Source organism: Microcebus murinus, chromosome 3, assembly GCF_040939455.1.
Source record: "Microcebus murinus isolate Inina chromosome 3, M.murinus_Inina_mat1.0, whole genome shotgun sequence".
Classification (NCBI taxonomy): Eukaryota; Metazoa; Chordata; class Mammalia; order Primates; family Cheirogaleidae; genus Microcebus; species Microcebus murinus.
The window spans coordinates 57,101,267-57,120,573 of NC_134106.1; the positions used below are offsets into that span (position 1 = coordinate 57,101,267).

Genomic DNA, 19,307 nt, shown 5'->3' on the forward strand with positions numbered 1-19,307 from the left:
AGTCTGTGCTCCGCACCATGTGCGTGTTACTTCACGTCTCTGAATCTGTTTTCTCACATGTCAAATGAAGGTGGTAACACCCACCATATGGAACGGTTATGAGGCTTTTGGGAATTAATGTATGGAAAGTGCCCAGCAGAGATCCTGGCATATCACAGGCAGATACTACCCCTCACCTACTACTCTCATGTGGCAAATACAAATTAAGAATAACAACTGATAGAGCGGCATCCAGAAACATTTCTGTTGTCTGGATGATGACAGCAAGGCAAACTGCAGAAAGGGCCGATACAACCAAAGAACAGTAGCATTCTCAAACCCAAAGCTAGCCAGCCAAAACCAACAAATTGCCTGTGGGTCAACGAAAACAATCCCAGTACTGGTCAACATGAAGGCAATTCTACAGAAGTGATGCTCCTGTCTGTCACCTGACTGTCAACTCCTTGGCCACCAGTGCGGGTAACCTGTTGAGCACTGAGATGCTGGCTTTGATAGCTTCTGAATGCCCCCTCATGAACTTCAGGTTTAGCCCTTGCTTTGCACCGTCAACAAATGTTTTCAATTATTAAATATTTCAGGTGTTACAAAACTATAGGAAAAAATGCTAACTAACTCCCATTATCTTCCATCAAGTTTGTGAAATAAAAGGTTACAGGCAACACCGCATATGAGTACTTCCCCTTTCTCTTTCCTTCCCAGAGCTAATCATTATTGTGAATTTGGAGTTTATCATTTTAATGAGTGTTACACACTTTTATATGCCCATAAGCAATATATCTGTTAACACTAAAATTTGTTTAAAATGGCCATATTGTATGTATTTTTCTTGAACTTGCTTTTTATACTTAACATCATGTTTTTGAGACTTTTTCCATGTAGATACATATAGTTATGTTTGGTTCCTTTTAACTATTGCTACTTTTCTATTTCATTATATTCTGTTGTAATAATGTCTCACCATGTACTTAATTGCTCCTTATTCATGTCTTGTTCATGGACTTTGTTTCTAACTTTTTGCTATTACAAACAAAGCTGCAATGAACATTCTTGTACTTGTCTCCTGTTTAGGGATGCAGAAGCAAGTATTTCTTTTATAATACAGGCATATCTCATTTTATTGCCCCTCACTTTATTGCACTTCACAGATACTGTGTTTTTTACAAACTGAAGGTTTGTGGCAAACATGAGTCGCGCAAGTCTTTAGGTTCCACTTTTCAACAGCATGTGCTCATTTTGTCTCTGCGTCACATTTTGGTAATTCTCACAATATTTCAAACTTTTTCATGTCTCTTGTGGTGGTCTGTGGTCAGTGACCTCTGAAGTTACTGTAATTATTTTGGGGTGCCACAAGCAATGCCCATATAAGACAGCAAACTTAATTGATAAATTGTGTGCATTCTGACTGCTCTACCAACAAGCCATTGTGCGCTCTCTCTCTCTCTCTCTCTCTCTCTCTCCCTCTCTCTCTCTCTCTCTCCCCCCCCTCCGCCTCCTCCCTATTCCCTGAGACAAAACAACATTGAAATGAGGCCAATTCATAACCCAACATTAGCCTCTAATTGTTCAAGTGAAATAAAGAGTTGTACATCTCTCACTTTAAATCAAAAGCTAGAAATGATTAAGCTTAGTGAGGAAGGCATGTTAAAAGCCAAGACAGGCTGAAAACTAAGCCTCTTGTGCCAGTTAGCCAAGGAAATGAATGCAAAGGAAAAGTTCTTGAAAAAAATTAAAAGTGCTACTCCAGTGAATACTTAAATGTTAAAAAAGCAAAACAGCCTTATTGCTGATAAGGAGAAAGTTCTAGTGGTGTGAATAGAAGACCAAACTAGCCACAGCATTCCCTTAAGCCAAAGCCTAATTCAGAACAAGGCCCTACCTCTCTTCAATTCTACAAAGGCTAAGAGAGGTGAGGAAGCTACAGAAGAGTTTGAAGCTAGCAGAGGTTGGGTCATGAAGTTAAGGAAAGAAGCCAACTCCATAACATAAAAGTGCAAGGTGAGAAGCAATATGTGCTGATATGGAAGCTGCAGCAAGTTATCCAAAGATCGAGCTAAGATCATTGATGAAGGCAACTAGTTAGACTAAACAACAGATTTTCAAAACAGCCATCTCTTTAAAGAAGATTCCATCTAGGACTTTCAAAGCTAAAGAGGAGAAGTCAATGCTTGGTTTCACAGCATCAAAGGACAGGCTGACTCTCTTGTTAGGGGCTAATGCAGCTGATGACTTTAAGTTGAAGCCAGTGCTCATTTGCCATTCCAAAAATCCTAGGGCCCTTAAGAAGTATGCTAAATCTGCTCTGCCTGTGCCCTATAAATGTAACAACAAATCCTGGATGATAGCACATCTGTTTACAGTATAGTTTATTGACTATTTTAGGCTCACTGTTGAGACCTACTGCTCAGAAAACAAGATTCCTTTCAAAATATTACTGCTCATTGACAATGGTCGCCCAAGAGCTCTCATGGAGACATGAATGTTGTTTTCATGCCTGCTAACACAACATCCTTTCTGCAGCCCATAGATCAAGGCGTAATTTCAACTTTTAAGTCTTATTGTTTAATAAGTACACTTTGTAAGGCTATAGCTGCCATAGATAGTGATTTCTCTGATGGATCTGGGCAAAGTAAATTGAAAACCTTCTAGTAAAGATTCACTGTTCTAGATGCTATTAAAAATATTTGTAATTCATGGAAGGAGGTCAAAATATCAACATTAACAGGAGTTTGAAAGAAGTTTGAATGACTTTGAGGGGTTTGAGACTTCAGTGGAAGAAATAGCTGCAAACGTGGTAGCAATAACAAGAGAGCTAGAATTATTAATAGAAGTGGAGCCTGAAGATGTGACTGAATTGCTGTGATCTCATGACAAAACTTAAATGGATGAGGAGTTGGCTCTTAAGGGTTAGCAAAGAAGGTGGTTTCTTAAGATGGAATCTACTCCTGGTGAAGATGTTGTGAAATATTGTTGAAATGACAACAAAGGATTTAGAATATTTCATACATTTAGTTGATAAAACAGTTTCAGGGTTTGAGAAGATCGACTCCAATTTCAAAAGAAATTCTACCGTGAGTAATATGCTACCAAACAGCATTGCATTTTACAGAGGAACCTTTCATGAAAGGAAGAGTCAATTGATGTAGCAAGTGTCGTTATTGTCTTATTTTAAGAAATTGCTACAGCCACTCCAGCCTTCAGCAACCATCACCATCAGCAGCCATCAATGTCAAGGTAAGACCTTTTCACCAGCAAAAAGATTAGAACTCATTGAAGGCTCAGAAGATTGTTAGCATTTTTTAGCAATAAAGTATATTTTAACTAAGGTATGTACATTTTTTGGAAATAATGCTATTACACTTAATATACTACAGTACAGTGTAAACATAACTTTTACATGAACTGGGAAGCCAAAAAATTCATGTGAATCGCTTTATTGCAATAGCTTGGATATCTCTGACGTGTGCCTATATACAACCAGGGGTTGAATTACTCGGTCTTAGGGCATGTGAATGTGTATCTTCACTAGGTATTGCTTAATTGTTCTCCACAGGGGGTATACTGATTTCCACTCCCACTACTGATTTATTAGAGTTCTCATTGCCCCACATCCTCCTGACATCCCCCAACCCTTCTTCTTAAACCCACTGTAGCTGCATATGACTTGAGGATTGGATTATCTGGTGTGGACTGAGCATCCTCCTACCCACTCCCACCTCCAGCCAGCATTGCTCCAAAATGTGACAGAGAAGTCCTATCTTCAGTAGAGAACTGTAGCCTACACTAGCCTACATTAAATAGCTGTGGTCTGATCAAAGCAAAAGGACTCCTGCCTGTCATCCACCTTAAGGCTGTGCACTTACAGCTTCCATCCCAGAAGGTGACACAGGGCTCCAGAAGTCTCTGCGGCACAGGACTCGGTGGAGCGCCTGTGCCCTCCAAATACTATGGTCACTGACGCTGAGCTATGTGTATCATCTTGACCATTATAAATGCTCACCAGAGAGACCAGGAAAGACCCAACCTCTGCTGGACTAAGAGCAGGTTCTCAGTAAAGGAAGTTTAAGTATATGTTGGTGACCCTGAATACAGAGCCCATTTTCTACCACTCCCATATCCTGCAAAATATGGCACAGTTGGGGAAAAGGGTTAGTGAGGGTTAGGCTTAATAGGGTTTGTTTCAAAAGCCAGCTGGTGCCATGGAAAACCACATGGTGAAAGCCACTGCACAAATGAGTATCCAATGGAAACAGAACCATATAAAGAGGAGTTTGGATGAATTAATCATGTTCTGTGATTAAATGATCACTCCTGTCTCTTATGCAGGCTAAGGCTGCAACCTTTGGAAATTCCTTGATGGGCTTCCCTTTGTGAACCCCAGGTACTGGTCCGTACTTGCCTCTGTGTTATATCATGGACTACTTCTGTCTGCCAAGTGTGGCCTCGCCAGTTCCCAGCAGACACCCAGGTTCTGTTTCTGCTGACTCTCTTGTCCCCAAATAAAATCAGATGCAGTATCCTGAGCTGCAGGGGACCAGGTAGATCTTAGAGTTCCACACCTTCATTTTACATTTGAGCAAACTAAAGTTCAGGGAGGTTAGCTGACCTGCCTAGCTCCTGGCAGAACTAGATTTCAATCCCAAGTCTTCCTCCAAATCCGTGATCCTTTGAATGGACTTTGGGACTGAAGTCATGGAACATATGAGGTGACCTTGTGAGGATGGGTGATCAGACCGAGTTCTGGAGTGCTCCAGTCTTACAGTTCTAGAGGAGAAGAACCACCCAGAAATATGAGGGGAAACAGCTGGCAGGGTAGAATGGGGATGTGCAATGGACATCAAGAGAAGAAAGCATTTTTTAAAGGAGGGAGGGGTCAACTGTGTCTTATGCTGAAAGCAGTTGAAGAGGTTGAAGCCAGAGAAGGGACCTTTGGACTGGCAACATGGGGACCTTGCCAGAGCAGTTTCAACAGAGTTGTGGAGACAAAAGTCAGAGCAGAATGGGTTAACAGGTGAGGACTTCCAATTTTAAATTGTGGGGTAGAAGTGTATTTACCCCTTTCTCCAAAAAAAAAAAAAAACCCACCCAAAACTTCAAACAAAAGCACAAAATTAATCTTGGAGGAAACTAAGAAATATTTAAACCATAAAATCTGGAGAAAAGTCAAACATAATCCTGCAGAAGGAATTATTAATACCAAAGAAGAACAAGCTATGTAGCCTTGAAGAACCCTGGAAAGCTCAAAAATTAGAACTACCAGACCCTACAAAAGGCAAGATGAAAACTATAATATTGTTTAAAGATTTATCTAAGAAGCCTTCAGAACCACCCCCTCCCTCCCAGAACAGTTCAAAAATTACCCTTCTCTACCTCCACCATAAAAGAGAAGTTTATTATTCTCTGGCAAAATTGCATAAGAATGGTGTCATAGTCAGGGACACTAGGCACTGGGAGATTATGGAAACATCTGGAAAACAAATGTTGCTATTTCCAGCCTTCCCTCTTGTCCAATCTCAGACTTAAAACCTAAGGAAAGAGTTTGAAAACTACTTCTCTGTAGTAATAAATGTCTCAAAGAAAAATATATACACACACTTATATTTGAGGGTCTTCAGCAAAAAACCTGTTGACAAAACCTGGTCATCACCAATTGGCACGCTCTGCCATACACACAGATCTTCAAGCAAGCCTTCTAGTCTCACTCGTTCGGTATGGACGAACAGCCAGAGATCACTAACCATTTGAAGAAGGCCCACCAGGAAAGACAGGGAGGTGAGGAGGCAGATTTAAAGAAGCTATGTCACGGAGAGAAATGCACATAAGTAGGACAATAGCTACAGGGAGATATGGGGTTAAAGAGGACTTTTTTTTTTTTTTTTAATATGAGAGATACTAGAGTATATTTACATGCTGGCAATCAGCCTCTAGTATTTTTCTTCCTGATTTGAGACAAATGTGTAGTCACAAACATTTAGAGAAGGCCTTTAAAGTATGTCTGCTTTTGGTTAGGATATGGAGGGATGTAAAAAAAAAACCTTCATTTCCATGGTCAACCAGAAAAGCCTGGACAAAATAAAATTCATATGTTTCTGTGGGGACAGAAGAGACACAGGAAGCACTGATGAACTGAATTAGAGAGAAACAAGCCCATTGCAGCTAAGCAGAGATCCACAGAAGCTTGCGTACTTGAGGGTGGATGTCTGGTCTGCGTATGGGCAGCTGGAGGAGTAGGGAGACTGCAGGGTTGAGGAAACGGCAGGTGAGCCTCACACAGCCACGTGTGCCAGATGGATGCACTAGGATCAGAAATGAAAAAGAAATCTCTCAGCCTGACAGTTCTGCCTCCTCACCCACACCTCTGCATTTTTGCAAGAAAGTAGCAGTGGAGGAGTTGCTGAAAAGTCAAGACAAATCACATAATCATGTGGATTCTTGTAGTGCTTGGATTCTGGAGTCCTACCAGCACAGAATCCAAGGTCAAGCAAAAATATCTGAAGCTGTACCTCACCCCTTCTCAACTCAAATACTGACAAGATCACAAAGGCAGGGCAGAGAGCTGGGCGTTCGGCTAGCAATAGGGAACATACTCTAACCAAAGCTACAGCCCAGCCAAAGCACCACCTGACTCAGGGAGGAATCTAAATGATCAGCCCCTTTGCTCTAGTACGCCAAGAATAAAAGGCTTGCACTGTGCAATGAGTAAAGAAAACAAACCAATATTACCTAAGTCTCCTCTGCTTTTGTTATACTCAGTGTCTGAAATATAAATTAAAAGATTATGAAACATGGGAAGAAGCAGGGCAATGTGCCCCATAATAAAGAAAAAGCACAGTAATAGAAGCAAACCACAGATGACTCAAGTATTGGAATTAGGAGACAGGAACTTCCAAGCAACTATTATAAATATGTTAAAGAATTTACAGGAAAAGGTGAAGATAATGGGGGAAAACATGCATGGGTCATCAGAAACAAAAAAAAAGAAAACTCAAAGAAACAAAGAAGTGAAAACTGTGGAACTGAAAAATACAATGTTTGAAAAAAATTCATTAGGTGGGCTTAAAAGCAAGTAGGACACTGCACAAAAGGGATTAATGAACTTAAAAACAAGTGAATAGAAATTATCCATATGGAAAGAGAGAAAGGAAAAAGTTTGGGAGACAGAGGGACACAATGAACCAGATTTGTGGGATAAGATAAAGTGATTTAATACTACTCAATAATGTGTATCTGTGTAATTGGAATACCAAGCATGGTACTCCACACACAGATCCAAAAATCTCAAAGAACCCCAAGCAGGACAAATACAAAGAAAACATCACCTATGTATGTCATAGTCAAATTTCTGAAAAATCTTAAGTAATACCCAAAGAGGACAGACACATTATAGAACATTGAAAACAATAACTTAGCTTGTCATCAGAAAAAAATACATGCAATCCAGAAGACTAAGGGCTAGTATCTTTAAAGAGATAAAAGGGAAAAAAATCAACTTATAATTCTATATCCAGTTAAAATATCATTAAAATTAAAGGCAAAATTAATACACTTTCAGGAAGAAAAAAGCCTAAGAGAATCATCACCAGCAAATCTGCACTACAAAAATGCATACTAAAGGAATTCTTCAGGATGAAAGAAATGATATCAGGTGTAAACTAGATCTACCCCACTCTTCAAAAAAAAGAAGAAGAAAAAGGAAGAATACTAGAAATGATATTTAGGTAAATATAAAAGGCTATTTTTTATCTTTTCTTAATTTCATAAAAAGACAATTGGCTATTTAATACAAATAATAACACTATATTTTGGAGCTTATTACATATATAGAAATAAAATAAATGACAAGAATAGCACAAAGAATAAGAGGGAATTATATGAAAGTATAATATTAAAGAGTTCTTCCATTATATCAGAAGTGGCATAATATTAACTTATAGCAACCTGTGAGAAAAAAAGGATGTATATTGTAATTCACAGAACAACTGCTACCAAAAAAAGATGAAGATACATAATTTTGTTTTTTGAAAGCCAGTAGGTGATATTAGATGAAATACCAAAAGATACTTGATCAATGCAAAAGAATGTAGGAAAGGAGAAACAAAGAACAGAAACGACAGTTAGAAAGCAAATAGCAAGACTTAAAACCAACCATGTCAATACCTAAATATAAAATGAACAAAAGATTCCAGTTAAAAGGCAGAGAATGTCACACTGGATAAAGAAGCAAGATCCAATGTATCATAAATCTAATGCTGCATTAAAACCACCTCAAATATTAGTAGCTTGAAATAGCTTATGCTGGTTTCACCTGGACTTATTTATGCAGCCGCATTTATCTATAGGCTCAGCTGGGCATTAGGCTCAGCTGGGAAACATACATCTGGGGCAGCCACAAGGCTTTCTCTCATTATAGTCTTTCATTCTCAAGGAGGGTAGAAGACCAGGTTTCCTCTCATGGTGGCTGCAACATTCCAACAAAGCAAACCCCAATGTACATGTGCTAATAGAGTCATGGCTTTTGTCAAGTTTACTGATACCACATGAGCTACAGCAAGTTACATGGCCAAGTGCAGAGCCAGTGTGGGAGGGGAATATACAAGGGCAAGAATACCGAGGTGGGGGGGGTGATCTCTGGGGGATTAGTATAACAATCTATCATACACAATCATATATGGTTTACAAGAGACACTTTCAATATAAATGTGGTGATAGGTTAGAAGTGAGAGAATGGAAGAAGATAACACTGTGCAAACACTAATCATAAAAAAAATTGGAATGACGATATTAATAGTAGGCAAAGTGGACTTGAAGATAAAAAGTATTTGCTAGAGATAAAAAGTAATCAAAGAAAATCCATGGGTCAAAGACAATCTGTGGGTCAAAGAAAAATCAGAAATTAGAAACCAGCTGAATAATGGAAACTCAACATATCAACATTTGTGAGATGCAGCTTATGAAGTGCTTAGAGGAAAATGTATAGCTTTAAGTATTTGTCTTAGAAAAGAGGAAAAGTTGAAAAGTTTTAAAAGGAAGATCTTACAAACTCAAAGTAAGTAGAAAAAGGAAAATAATAACAAGGGAATCAATAAAATTGAAAATAGACAAACAATAGAGGAAGACAATAGAGAAAAATCACAAAGCTCAATGTTGGATGTTTTGAAAGAATAAATTGATAAACTACTAAGAATATTGATTTTTTTCAAGAAGATAAAATACAGCTTGCAAGTAATATCAGGAAAGAAGGGATATTACTACAGATCTTACAGATGTTAATGGATAATAAAGGAATAATATGAACAATTTTATAGAAATAAATCCAACAATTATATAGGAAATGAATAAATATCTGGGCATGTTACTGTGTATAAACTATATTTCACTAAACATACATAGTAAAAGAGCTTGATTCAGCATGCATCTTAATCATGTTGGCCTATCTTTGGTAAATGTCCCAAAGAGGCTGTATATTTATATACATTTTAATGTTATATACATTATAAATAAATGATTACAGTTGATTGTGGAACTTCCTGACTCTAAAAGTAACAGCAAAATGTCTTTAATCTGTTCTTCTTCTTTGTTCACCACGTGGTTTTTTGTGCTGAATAACTGGAGCTATAAGGCCATCTGGAAATGTTGCAAGAGTAGCATTAGTGGTAATAAATAGTGATGCGTGTTTACCATATAAGTTAAGACTCCAAAGCCAACAACTGCAAGGCATTTGAGAAGAGTCCAATTCCACAGAAGCTCTTTTACAAGGAGACAAGGAAGTCAGGGATGCAGAACTGATGTTGAGTTATTTTTGGGTGGTGGTAGAGGTTGTTTTTATGGAACAAAAATATGGCAGACATTGCATAACTCCAACAGGGATTTTGCTGTGGCAACATCAGTAGGATATTTGGGATAAAAGCTCGTTGAGTGCTTCTTGACATGCTAATATGTGTTCATACTTCAGTGTTTTCATTAGCAAAGATTATCAAAATGTCAGAATACAACCAGAATCCCAGAAAATAATCATCATAAAGACTAGAAAATTTAGAAGACACTGTGACTGATTGTCCCCACCCACTACCCCTACAAACCAGAGTAGTGCTGGGTGCAGGATGTGTGCTCAGAAGTAGTGGTAATGGTTGAATGCACCCAAACTGGAATCATTCATTCAGCAGTCACCTACTTTATGCTCACCATTACGTGTTGTGGGGGTTGCAAAAGGAACACAAAACATGTGGCCTGAAAACTTTTAACTTCTAAGTAGGAACACTGGCAGACATGTGAAACCACCAAGGAAAACAGGAGCTCTTTAATAACAGCCTCTCCTCATAGGATTCCCAGCCTCTCTCATTTTCCCAGGAAGATAACATTTCATTTGGTAATAACTGAGTTCTCACAGAGGTTCTTATCATCCTTTGAAAGATCTTTCTCCCAATTTTCTTCAGTTTCTAAGAGAGCATAACGAATAGATCCTTATTACTAGTTCTGTTGTCCCAGAATTAAAACACACCCATGACTCCGAGGAATCCATCAGTTTTGTTTGCTTAGATGTTGTGAGTGCTTAGAGAAGGGGCTGGGAGTAGGGAGGTGGGGCCTAGCACTATGATCTTTTGAGAAGTAAGAGCGGTGTATCAGGGAGGTTGTGAACTAGTGAGTTCATATCTTGCCAGACACAAAGCATCAAAGATAAGGACGTTTTCCAAAACAGCTTTTCCGCTTTTCTTGGTACCAAAAAAATAGAAAGCTCAAGAAAATACTTGTTAAAAAAAGAAAAGGAAATAGGCTTAGAGAAAATACCCTAGTTCCCAGACTTTATTTGGCAGGGAAAAAATACAGTGAAGCCAAGCAAACTTTTCCACACCCCCAATATGCCTTTTTTTTCCCCAGCCATCTTTTTAAATCTCCGGTCTGAACACGATATTCCAATTCTAGACCTGGCTAGTCTATGACCAAAGAATAATTAAGATCATATTTACTTTTACTGCCTAGTCTTCTCCCACCAAGTTGTCAGACATTAGCCCCCCCTTCCCCATAGCGCCCCCAGCTATTATGAAGAGTTCCATGGCGCCACCTCTGTGTGCTCAGAAACAGACCCCATCTTTCCTGTCCCAGCCTCCCCCTCATGTCACCTTGCCACCCACCTGTGTTGCAGGGACCCTCACAAAACTGCCCACCACAGGGCACAGCTGCCCTCTGCCAGTGGCTGCTAGTGCCACGTGCCATCCCCATGTGGCGTGGTGGGGGACACTGCTCCATTTTTGTCCCTCCTTCTGATGTGGAGGATGTATGTCCTTTCATGTTACCAGACAACAGAACTGAAATTAAACTATGCCTTTTGATGGAACTTATTGACATATTGGGGATAAGGTAAGCTACACAGCACAGAGAATAATTTTTAACCACCACACGGGCCCAGACCCATGCTAGGGCCAATTACTAGGTCAGCTTCTGCTTGGCCTCCCTCCACATGGCCAAGTGAAGCCCATCCCTGCCCCCAGTTTGACCTCTTCCCAGGATGATTGACAATGGAGACATCCATTCCCTCCACTCACCTGTTCCATAAATATTTGGTGAATGTCTGTTCTGTGCCAGGCTGTAGTAGACATGGAAGGTATAGTGGGGACCAAAACAGACATGGCATTCAGTCCTCATGGAATTAAAGGTCTAAAACTGAAACAAATAAAACCTAAACAAATAATTATGTAATCAAATGTTATTAGTTATAAAACCTTCTAAGTGCTATGAAGCACAAATTGTGGGGGGCTATGAGAAAATGTAATAGAGGGAGGCAAGTCAGATTAGGGAGGTCATATAAGGCTGCTCTGAGCAGATGACATTAACTGAGAACTGACAACTGGGTAAGAACTAGCCCAGTGAACATCTGGTCAGATGGTGTTCCCAGGCAGCTGTGATTGCCGATGCAGAGTGCCCACTGGAGAAGGGAGCTGGGGAAGACCAGTGTGGGTGAAGTGAAGAAAGTGGGGGCAGAGTGATGCGAAATGAAGCTGTATAGGGAGGCAGGTGCCATCTGAGTAGGCTCTGCAAGGCCACGGCAAGGGTTTGGGATGTTATCCCAAGTACCATGGGCTGCCATTGAAGGGTTTTGAGCAGAAGAGTGAATGGTGCACAATGATCTGTATCTTAACAGCACTCCACAGCCATGTGGAGAACAATTGGAGGAGGGGTCAAGAGGGCAGTCAAAAGGTAGCAAGTGCCTGTTCCAGTGGTCTAAGCAAGAGATGATGGTGGCTCAGATTGTGGCAGAAGAGGTGCAGAAGCAGTCCATTTTCAGATACATTTGGAGTAGAGCCAACAGAATCTGATGATGGAGTTTGTCAGGGCACAGAAGGAGAGAGGAGAGTGAAGGTGTGGGTAAGAGAAGGCCTCCAGGTTCTGATTTGGGCAGCTGGGCACACGCTCTGATATCTGGGCGCCAGTAAGACAATCAATCAGACAATAGTCAGTACATTTCCCAAAGTCTGAGTTACTTGGTCTTAAATAGTCCACCTAAGAAGCATCAGCAGACCAGGGACAAGCTCAGGCCAAGCTGTTGTCAGTTTGCCTGTTATTAATAAAATTTCCCTCAGTCTGGTGACCCAGCCTCACTCATGGCTGCCCCATCACATCAGTTTTAGCAAAGGTTAATTTTTTCATTAGAATTCCTCCCCAAGTAATTGCCAGGATAAACTGGTAATAAGTTTCATTCATTGATAAGGAAGAGAGAGAAGGAGAAACAGTTTATCACACTGATTGAGAGCAGGGCCTTTGGGATTAAATCCCACCTCTGCCACTTACCAGTGGAGGGGACTTGGCCTTAGCCTCTCTGTGACTCATCTGTGAAATGGAGGTGGCAGTAGCATCTACCCCAGAGAGCTGACATCAGGCTTAAGCGGATCAGTTACATTCTGTGTATTCAGAATAGAGCCTGGCACTCCGTGAGTACCCAGGCCACATTAGGAATGGCCATTGCTCTTCACGGAAGCAAGTCCCCATTTCTCCGATATTGTTCCCTGCTAGGAGGCCGCTTTGCAGAGTAGAAAGCCTTTTTTGAGTTAGACACATTTGACCTCAAGTCTCTGCTTTCCTACTTAACCTCTCTGAGCTCAAGTTTTCTTTCCTGTAATATGAGTACAATAAATAATACACACCTTGAGTGGTTATTGTGAGGATGAAATCAGAAATCTTCAAGCAACGCTTTGTATACAGTGGGTGCTCAATAAATGTTAGATTCTTCCCCTACTCAAAAGGAGTTTCCCTTCCTAATTTAAATAGTGCATCTCTACCCTCTGCCACTAAAGAGGGAGGAAAGCAATTTCAAACCCTTTTGTAGGCTTATAGTTTATGAATAAGGTTATTTGGTTTTCCAGAAATTACATTTTCTTGCATGTTTTAGCACAGTTAGGGAGCTACTTAAAAGACATGAGCATGAATGTGGACATCTTATATCTCAGAAAGAATGTTCCACAAGGATTCCATTTGGCCCCAAACCATTCACATTTCCCACTGCCAGTGGACTCTTTCCCAGTGTCATAGCTCACTTCTTCTTCCTGCCCCCACCGTCAGCTCAAACAACCAGAGTAAGAAAACACAGGCATCAGACCAGGCGTAGTGGCTCATGCCTGTAATCCTAGCACTCTGGGAGGCTAAGGTAGGAAGATTGCTTGAGCTTAGGAGTCCAAGACCAGCCTGAGCAAGCGCCAGACCCCATCTCTACAAAAAAATAGAAAAATTAGCCCGACATCAGGGCTCACACCTGTAGTCCCAGCTACCTGGAAGGCTGAGGGAGGAGAATCACTTGAGCCCAGGAGTTTGACGTTGCAGTGAGCTATGACGACACGACTGCACTGTAGCCTGGGTGACAGACTGAGACTCTGTCTCAACAATAAAGAAAGAAAAGAAAAAGAAAACACAGGCACCAGCCTACAGAAAGCACTCTTGGTTGTCCTGGAAAGTATAGATTTATTCCTAGGGCTTTTATTTTCAAAGCTGACTGCACGGTTTCCTTTGGCAGGACCGTGCAGGTAGCAGAGTTTGCTCTGGATGCCTCCCCCTTCCACCAAAGTCCTCACAGTGGCCTTCCCCTGGGTTCTTGGTATTTGCCTCTTTCTGGCTCACATGAGCCATTTGCATCTTTGCCTAGGTTGCTGTGTTCCCCTCAGGAGCAGTTGCATTTTTAAGACCCACTTCCAATGTGGAATGAAAACTTTGTCCCTGTTGAGAGAGAAGAAAGCTTTTGCAAGCGGATTTAGATTCCTGCAGAAGGGTCCTTTCCCTCAATCATGGCTGACCCTGGATGGATACTGTAATATAAAGACCTTTCCTGTGATAGGCTTTTGAAAAACTATTGGAGCAATACAGCAGCATCCACGGAGATAAGAAGAAGACCACTACGTATGACTATCAACAGCAAAGTAAAAAGTGCTCTAATAAGACTAACAGAGTATCTTATCTTTGGATTTCAGGGAACAGATCCGTCAAGGCCTAGAAGAACTCCAGAAAGTTCTGCCAGGAGGAGACACTTACATGCATGAAGGATTTGAAAGGGTAATTTTAAAACAGTTTTAAACTGCAAATATAAAGTGTGATATTGAAATACCAACATAGGGATGGCTTATGAGCTAAGACACATGTATTAAGGGGGCTGAATAGCATCCAATGGCAAGAGAGTGCAAATTTTTTTTTCCCATAAGCTTGTACACTGAGAACTCTATCCAAAAGAACTACAGAAATGAATTTCCTTTCTCCTTCTTGACACTGATGGAGGATTTGTTAGCTAATGCTTGGCTGGCAGTCATGAATCATGCTACACACAAGTCCCTGCCATTCCCAAAGTGACCTTTGTTGGATGGTGGCTTCAGTGGATGAGGCAGAATTCCAGTGACTTCAAGGAAAACAAGTGCTAGGCTATGAGTAATAAGACATTGATTCATGTTCATAATATAGCCATGACTCCCTTAATGATGGGGATACATTCTGAGAAATAGCTCATTAAGCAATTTCATTGTGCAAACATCATAGTTTGTACTTACACAAACCTAGGTGGCACAGTCTGCTACACACCTAGGCTGTAGGGTGTGGCCACGCAGATTTAGTCTAGGGGCCACACTTGGGGAACTGGAGGGCCACATGCAGCCTTGAAGCTGCAGGTTCCCCACCTCTGGTTGCTCCTAGGCTACAAACCTGTACAGCATGACTGTATATTATTTAAATATGAGAGTAACTTTACACGGATAGCATTCATTGGTACTTGAGTGAAACATGGGTGAATTACGTAAAGAATCAAGGCTGAGCCCTGAATGCGTATCCAATACCAGAACCTCACTGCCCATTATGGTATTTGGAGCGGCAGACAGTGGTTATGTCTAATGGCTTGTTCATGTGTTTTTCAGGCCAGTGAACAGATTTATTATGAAAACAGTCAAGGTAAGATTATAGCATGAATTACTATTATGAATTATTTAGCTTTTTTCTGTGCTTGTTTCTGAAAAAGTGCACCAGTAATTTCATGTTTCAAAAGACATGTATGCTATTGTCACACTTCAACACAAAGAAGGAATGCGTAGAACAATGGTACATGCGTACAACAATGGTACCAGGTCAAATTCTACTGTCCCATTGGTGCCAAGAAAAGTTATATAAAAGTAATCAAGTTCCCACTGTGGCCACAGTCTAGTTCCCATGAACATTTTTGCATGTGGAATTCATTAAATTAATCAATACTTGGATAGGTTAGTAAAGTTGTAGATTTTTATGTCAAATTTAATTTCTTGTCCTTTTCTGAACTCCAAGCTTCTTCATTACTATGATTGGATATGATATTAAGATCAAGACACCATTTGGTGTAAACTTCTCTTCACTTAAATGAAGAAAATGCATAAAATATACTTATTAGAGTGCCTAGCACATAGAAATAATAATAATAATTATTATTGTAGCTATTATTACTATGGTGTCTTTCATGGGTTGCATTTACTTATGTCTGGAAAATCTTTTAAAAGAGATTCAATAGTACAGTGGGGGTTTTCCTCCCAGGTCTGTAGAGGTGTCCACTTCCTGTTTCATTCTAAACTATAACAAATAGAGGAATTCCATTATCAACACCAAATCTTACTGATATAAATCAACCATGAGCATTGTTACTAGAAGCCTAAAAAATCTCTGAAAGAATTCTAGTAGGCTTTGCCAGCTGCTATAATTCTTCTAGTCAACTTGTAAATCATGGTGACTATTACTTTTTGCCAGACCATCTTCAAGGGTTGGTGTATGCAGTCAACTACAGCAGGTGACAAGGACCACTAAACAGTCCGAACGAGAGTTTGCTCTCAAGCCTGGTTGACAGTCACATGGTCTGCTAACAGAAAATAATCACACTTGATTCACTGGAGCTACTCCTAGCTATTGGTTCAGTGACCATTTGACCAGATTTGGCCATTTTTTTGAGATGAGGCTGAGAAACCCAGAAGCAAAATCTATTCCCTTTAGAGTCTGTCCCCAAGGAGGATTCTTCTTCATGCTGGAGTTGCTTCCAGTCCCAAAAGAAAAGTTGGTGGTTTTCACAATATTGACTTTGGGTGGTTGAGCTTATAAGAGAGCAAATCCCAGGGCTGAGAGGGGGTTTTCCTGGGTGGGGCAGGATGGACTGAGCTGGTCTGTGTTGTGCTAAACAGGATACAGGACAGCCAGCGTCATCATTGCTTTGACCGACGGAGAACTCCATGAAGATCTCTTTTTCTACTCAGAGAGGGAGGTAAGTGATGGCCTGGCCTGTGTTTAAACACACACATGGAAACAGGGCTTCTTCCTTCCGAAATGGGCTGCACTCTCTCTATGCAGGCAGACTGATAGGTGTTCTTTGTAAAACCCCTGAATGAAAGAGTGTTTCCTATGTGAAAGTAATAATAATTCATTTTTAAAAGTGAATTTTCATGTCTTACACATGTAGATGTTTTCCCCTTTCAAAATGTTTGCATATTACTGTGTCTTGAGGGATAAAATATATCTGCCATGCCTTTACTGAAGGCATTGTATTGCTATAGCAGCTTTGAAATACTGTATATCACTTTTAAACAAACACTGGTACTGTTTTTCCTCCGTTTTCCTTCATATTTTCTGCTAAAACAGGAGGAGGGGAAATTCTTACTTGAAATTTGTAAGACCGAATATTGTTAGAATGGATGGATCGCTGAGATTCTCACTCTAAGAACCAAAGTTGAACAGCAGTTAGTAGCAAAGTTAATTATAATCTCTCCATTAGTATTTTTTTCCTTTTCTTTGTGTTCTCAAACATTATTCCTCAAGGCAAGTAGGAAAATTCTCGAAATGAAGATTTCAGTTTTTATAAAGAGACTTAGAAAAAGAGATTTACTCAAGAATTGAAAAGTAATGGAAAGTAATAGGAAATCCATCCCTTTCAAGTTTGGGATTTGAACTATATGTATAATTGGCCTAATGCTAAATGTATAATTGGTATAAAAGGAAATCAGTTAACCATGGATATATACTGAAGCCTCTTTAGTGACAAAGGCTCATTCAAGCCCAGGTAGAAAGAAACAATAGGGACAAAGACAGGCAGTGAGGGTGGGAGTTGCCCACTCCAGGGGAGCAGCTAAGGGTACATTGTGCTTACTCCAAGTTCTTGACCACTGTTTAATTTAAATTCAACTCCTGGCCCTAAGCGGTGGCTCATGCCTGTAATCCTAGCTCTCTGGGAGGCCAAGGCAGGTGGATTGCCGAAGGTCAGGAGTTCAAAACCAGCATAAGCAAGAGCAAGACCTCATCTCTACTATAAATAGAAAGAAATTAATTGGTTAACTAATATATAGAGGAAAAAATTAGCCGGGCATGGTGGCACATGCCTATAGTCCCAGCTACTTGGGAGGCTGAGGCAGCAGGATTGCTTGAGCCCAGGAGTCTGAGGTTGCTGTGAGCTAGGCTGATGGCACGGCACTCACTCTAGCCTGGGCAACAAAGCGAGACTCTGTCTCCAAAAAAAAAAAAAAAAAAAAGATTAAAAAATAAAAAAATTCAACTCCTTCAACAATTGTGAAGTACATGTTCATTTATTCATTCAATATTAACTGAGACCTTGGCATGTGCTAGACAAATTTCCAAACACTAGAGACCCAGAAGTGAGTGAAACACAGTGACCATGAAATAATGGTCAACTTTTTGAAACCTCCACTGGCAAGGGCATAGGGAAATTATGTAGGTAAACACAGTAATTCCCATCTCTTCCCACAGTACTAAGGGTGATTCACAGTGGGAAACACACAAGTTAATATGGCGGATACTCCCTGCGCATTTGGAAAATGATACATTTCTGCATTCTAAAGTGGAAACTGTGTGATGGGAATGCAAAATGGCTTATTTGGGCACTAAATAACAGTCAAATAAAGTGAAAACCCTAATAAGGAAAGAACTGAAAATAAAATAAATGATGGATATCAGGGGCTTAAAATAGGGGTAAGCAGAAAAGAATTTTAGGTATGGCACATACAAACTTGGAAAAATATTCCGAGTGCTGATGCCAATAGCAGGAGGCCTTCTGAAAAAGAAAGATAAAGCCCAAGATATGAGGAAATTGAATCTTTCCATTCTTGATAATTCTATATTAAGGCCAACCAGAGGCAAAGAATCACAGAGTTGTTGCAGATAAGGTCGGGCTAGACTGTAATATAAAAGTTCACTTTATGCTGAAAGCAGCAAAGAATATTTCTATTATAACATGATAGAATTCGATGTTAGACACAGTGGGTTTGAATACTAACAGAAGGGGAAAAGAAACACAATTCAAAGTGATATGCATTTACTATGTTTATTATCAATTATTTATTAAGCACCTGCTGTATGAGCCAAGGATTTCCAATTTTTATTTTCTGTTCTGAAATAAGGGAGAATCTGAAAATCAAATATCAGAGCTTTTAGTAAGCTAAATATTAAAATTGAACCAAAATGTTATTATGTTGCTCTCTCAATGCTTAATTGTAGAGAAGGTTATATAGGCTTACCTATTGAAATATGGACCACAATTCCCATACCATTAAATCAATTTATTCTGTAGGAATTAAAAAAGGCCTTATTCACAAAGGGTGCTGACATTTATGAATATCTGCATTGTTCTAGGCCTTGGGTGAGGACTTCTGTATATTATCTCATTTAATGCCCGGTACACTATACAAAGCAAAGCCAGGCATCATACCCAGGTATATCGGGTTCCAAAGGCTACATTCTTTCATAATACTGTGCTGCCATTACAAGCAAACAAAAACATGTCAATAAAAATCCATCAGAAGAAGAGACAAGGTAATCATTTCCCCAGCATA

At 40.0% G+C, this 19,307-nt stretch overlaps 1 protein-coding gene across 2 annotated transcripts in view; it reads left to right on the forward strand.

The window, feature by feature from the left end:
* The window catches only part of ANTXR1 (ANTXR cell adhesion molecule 1), a 230,633-nt gene that overhangs the window by 44,332 nt on the left and 166,994 nt on the right, over window positions 1–19,307 (forward strand). For both annotated transcript variants that reach the window (XR_012918576.1, XM_012750117.2), the window contains exons 4-6: window positions 14,448–14,529; window positions 15,375–15,408; window positions 16,653–16,732. Coding sequence is in view for 1 of the 2 variants with exons in the window: in XM_012750117.2 (XP_012605571.1) it covers window positions 14,448–14,529; window positions 15,375–15,408; window positions 16,653–16,732 (196 nt within the window). In the remaining variant the exon portion in view is untranslated. The remainder of the gene's footprint in view (window positions 1–14,447; window positions 14,530–15,374; window positions 15,409–16,652; window positions 16,733–19,307) is intronic.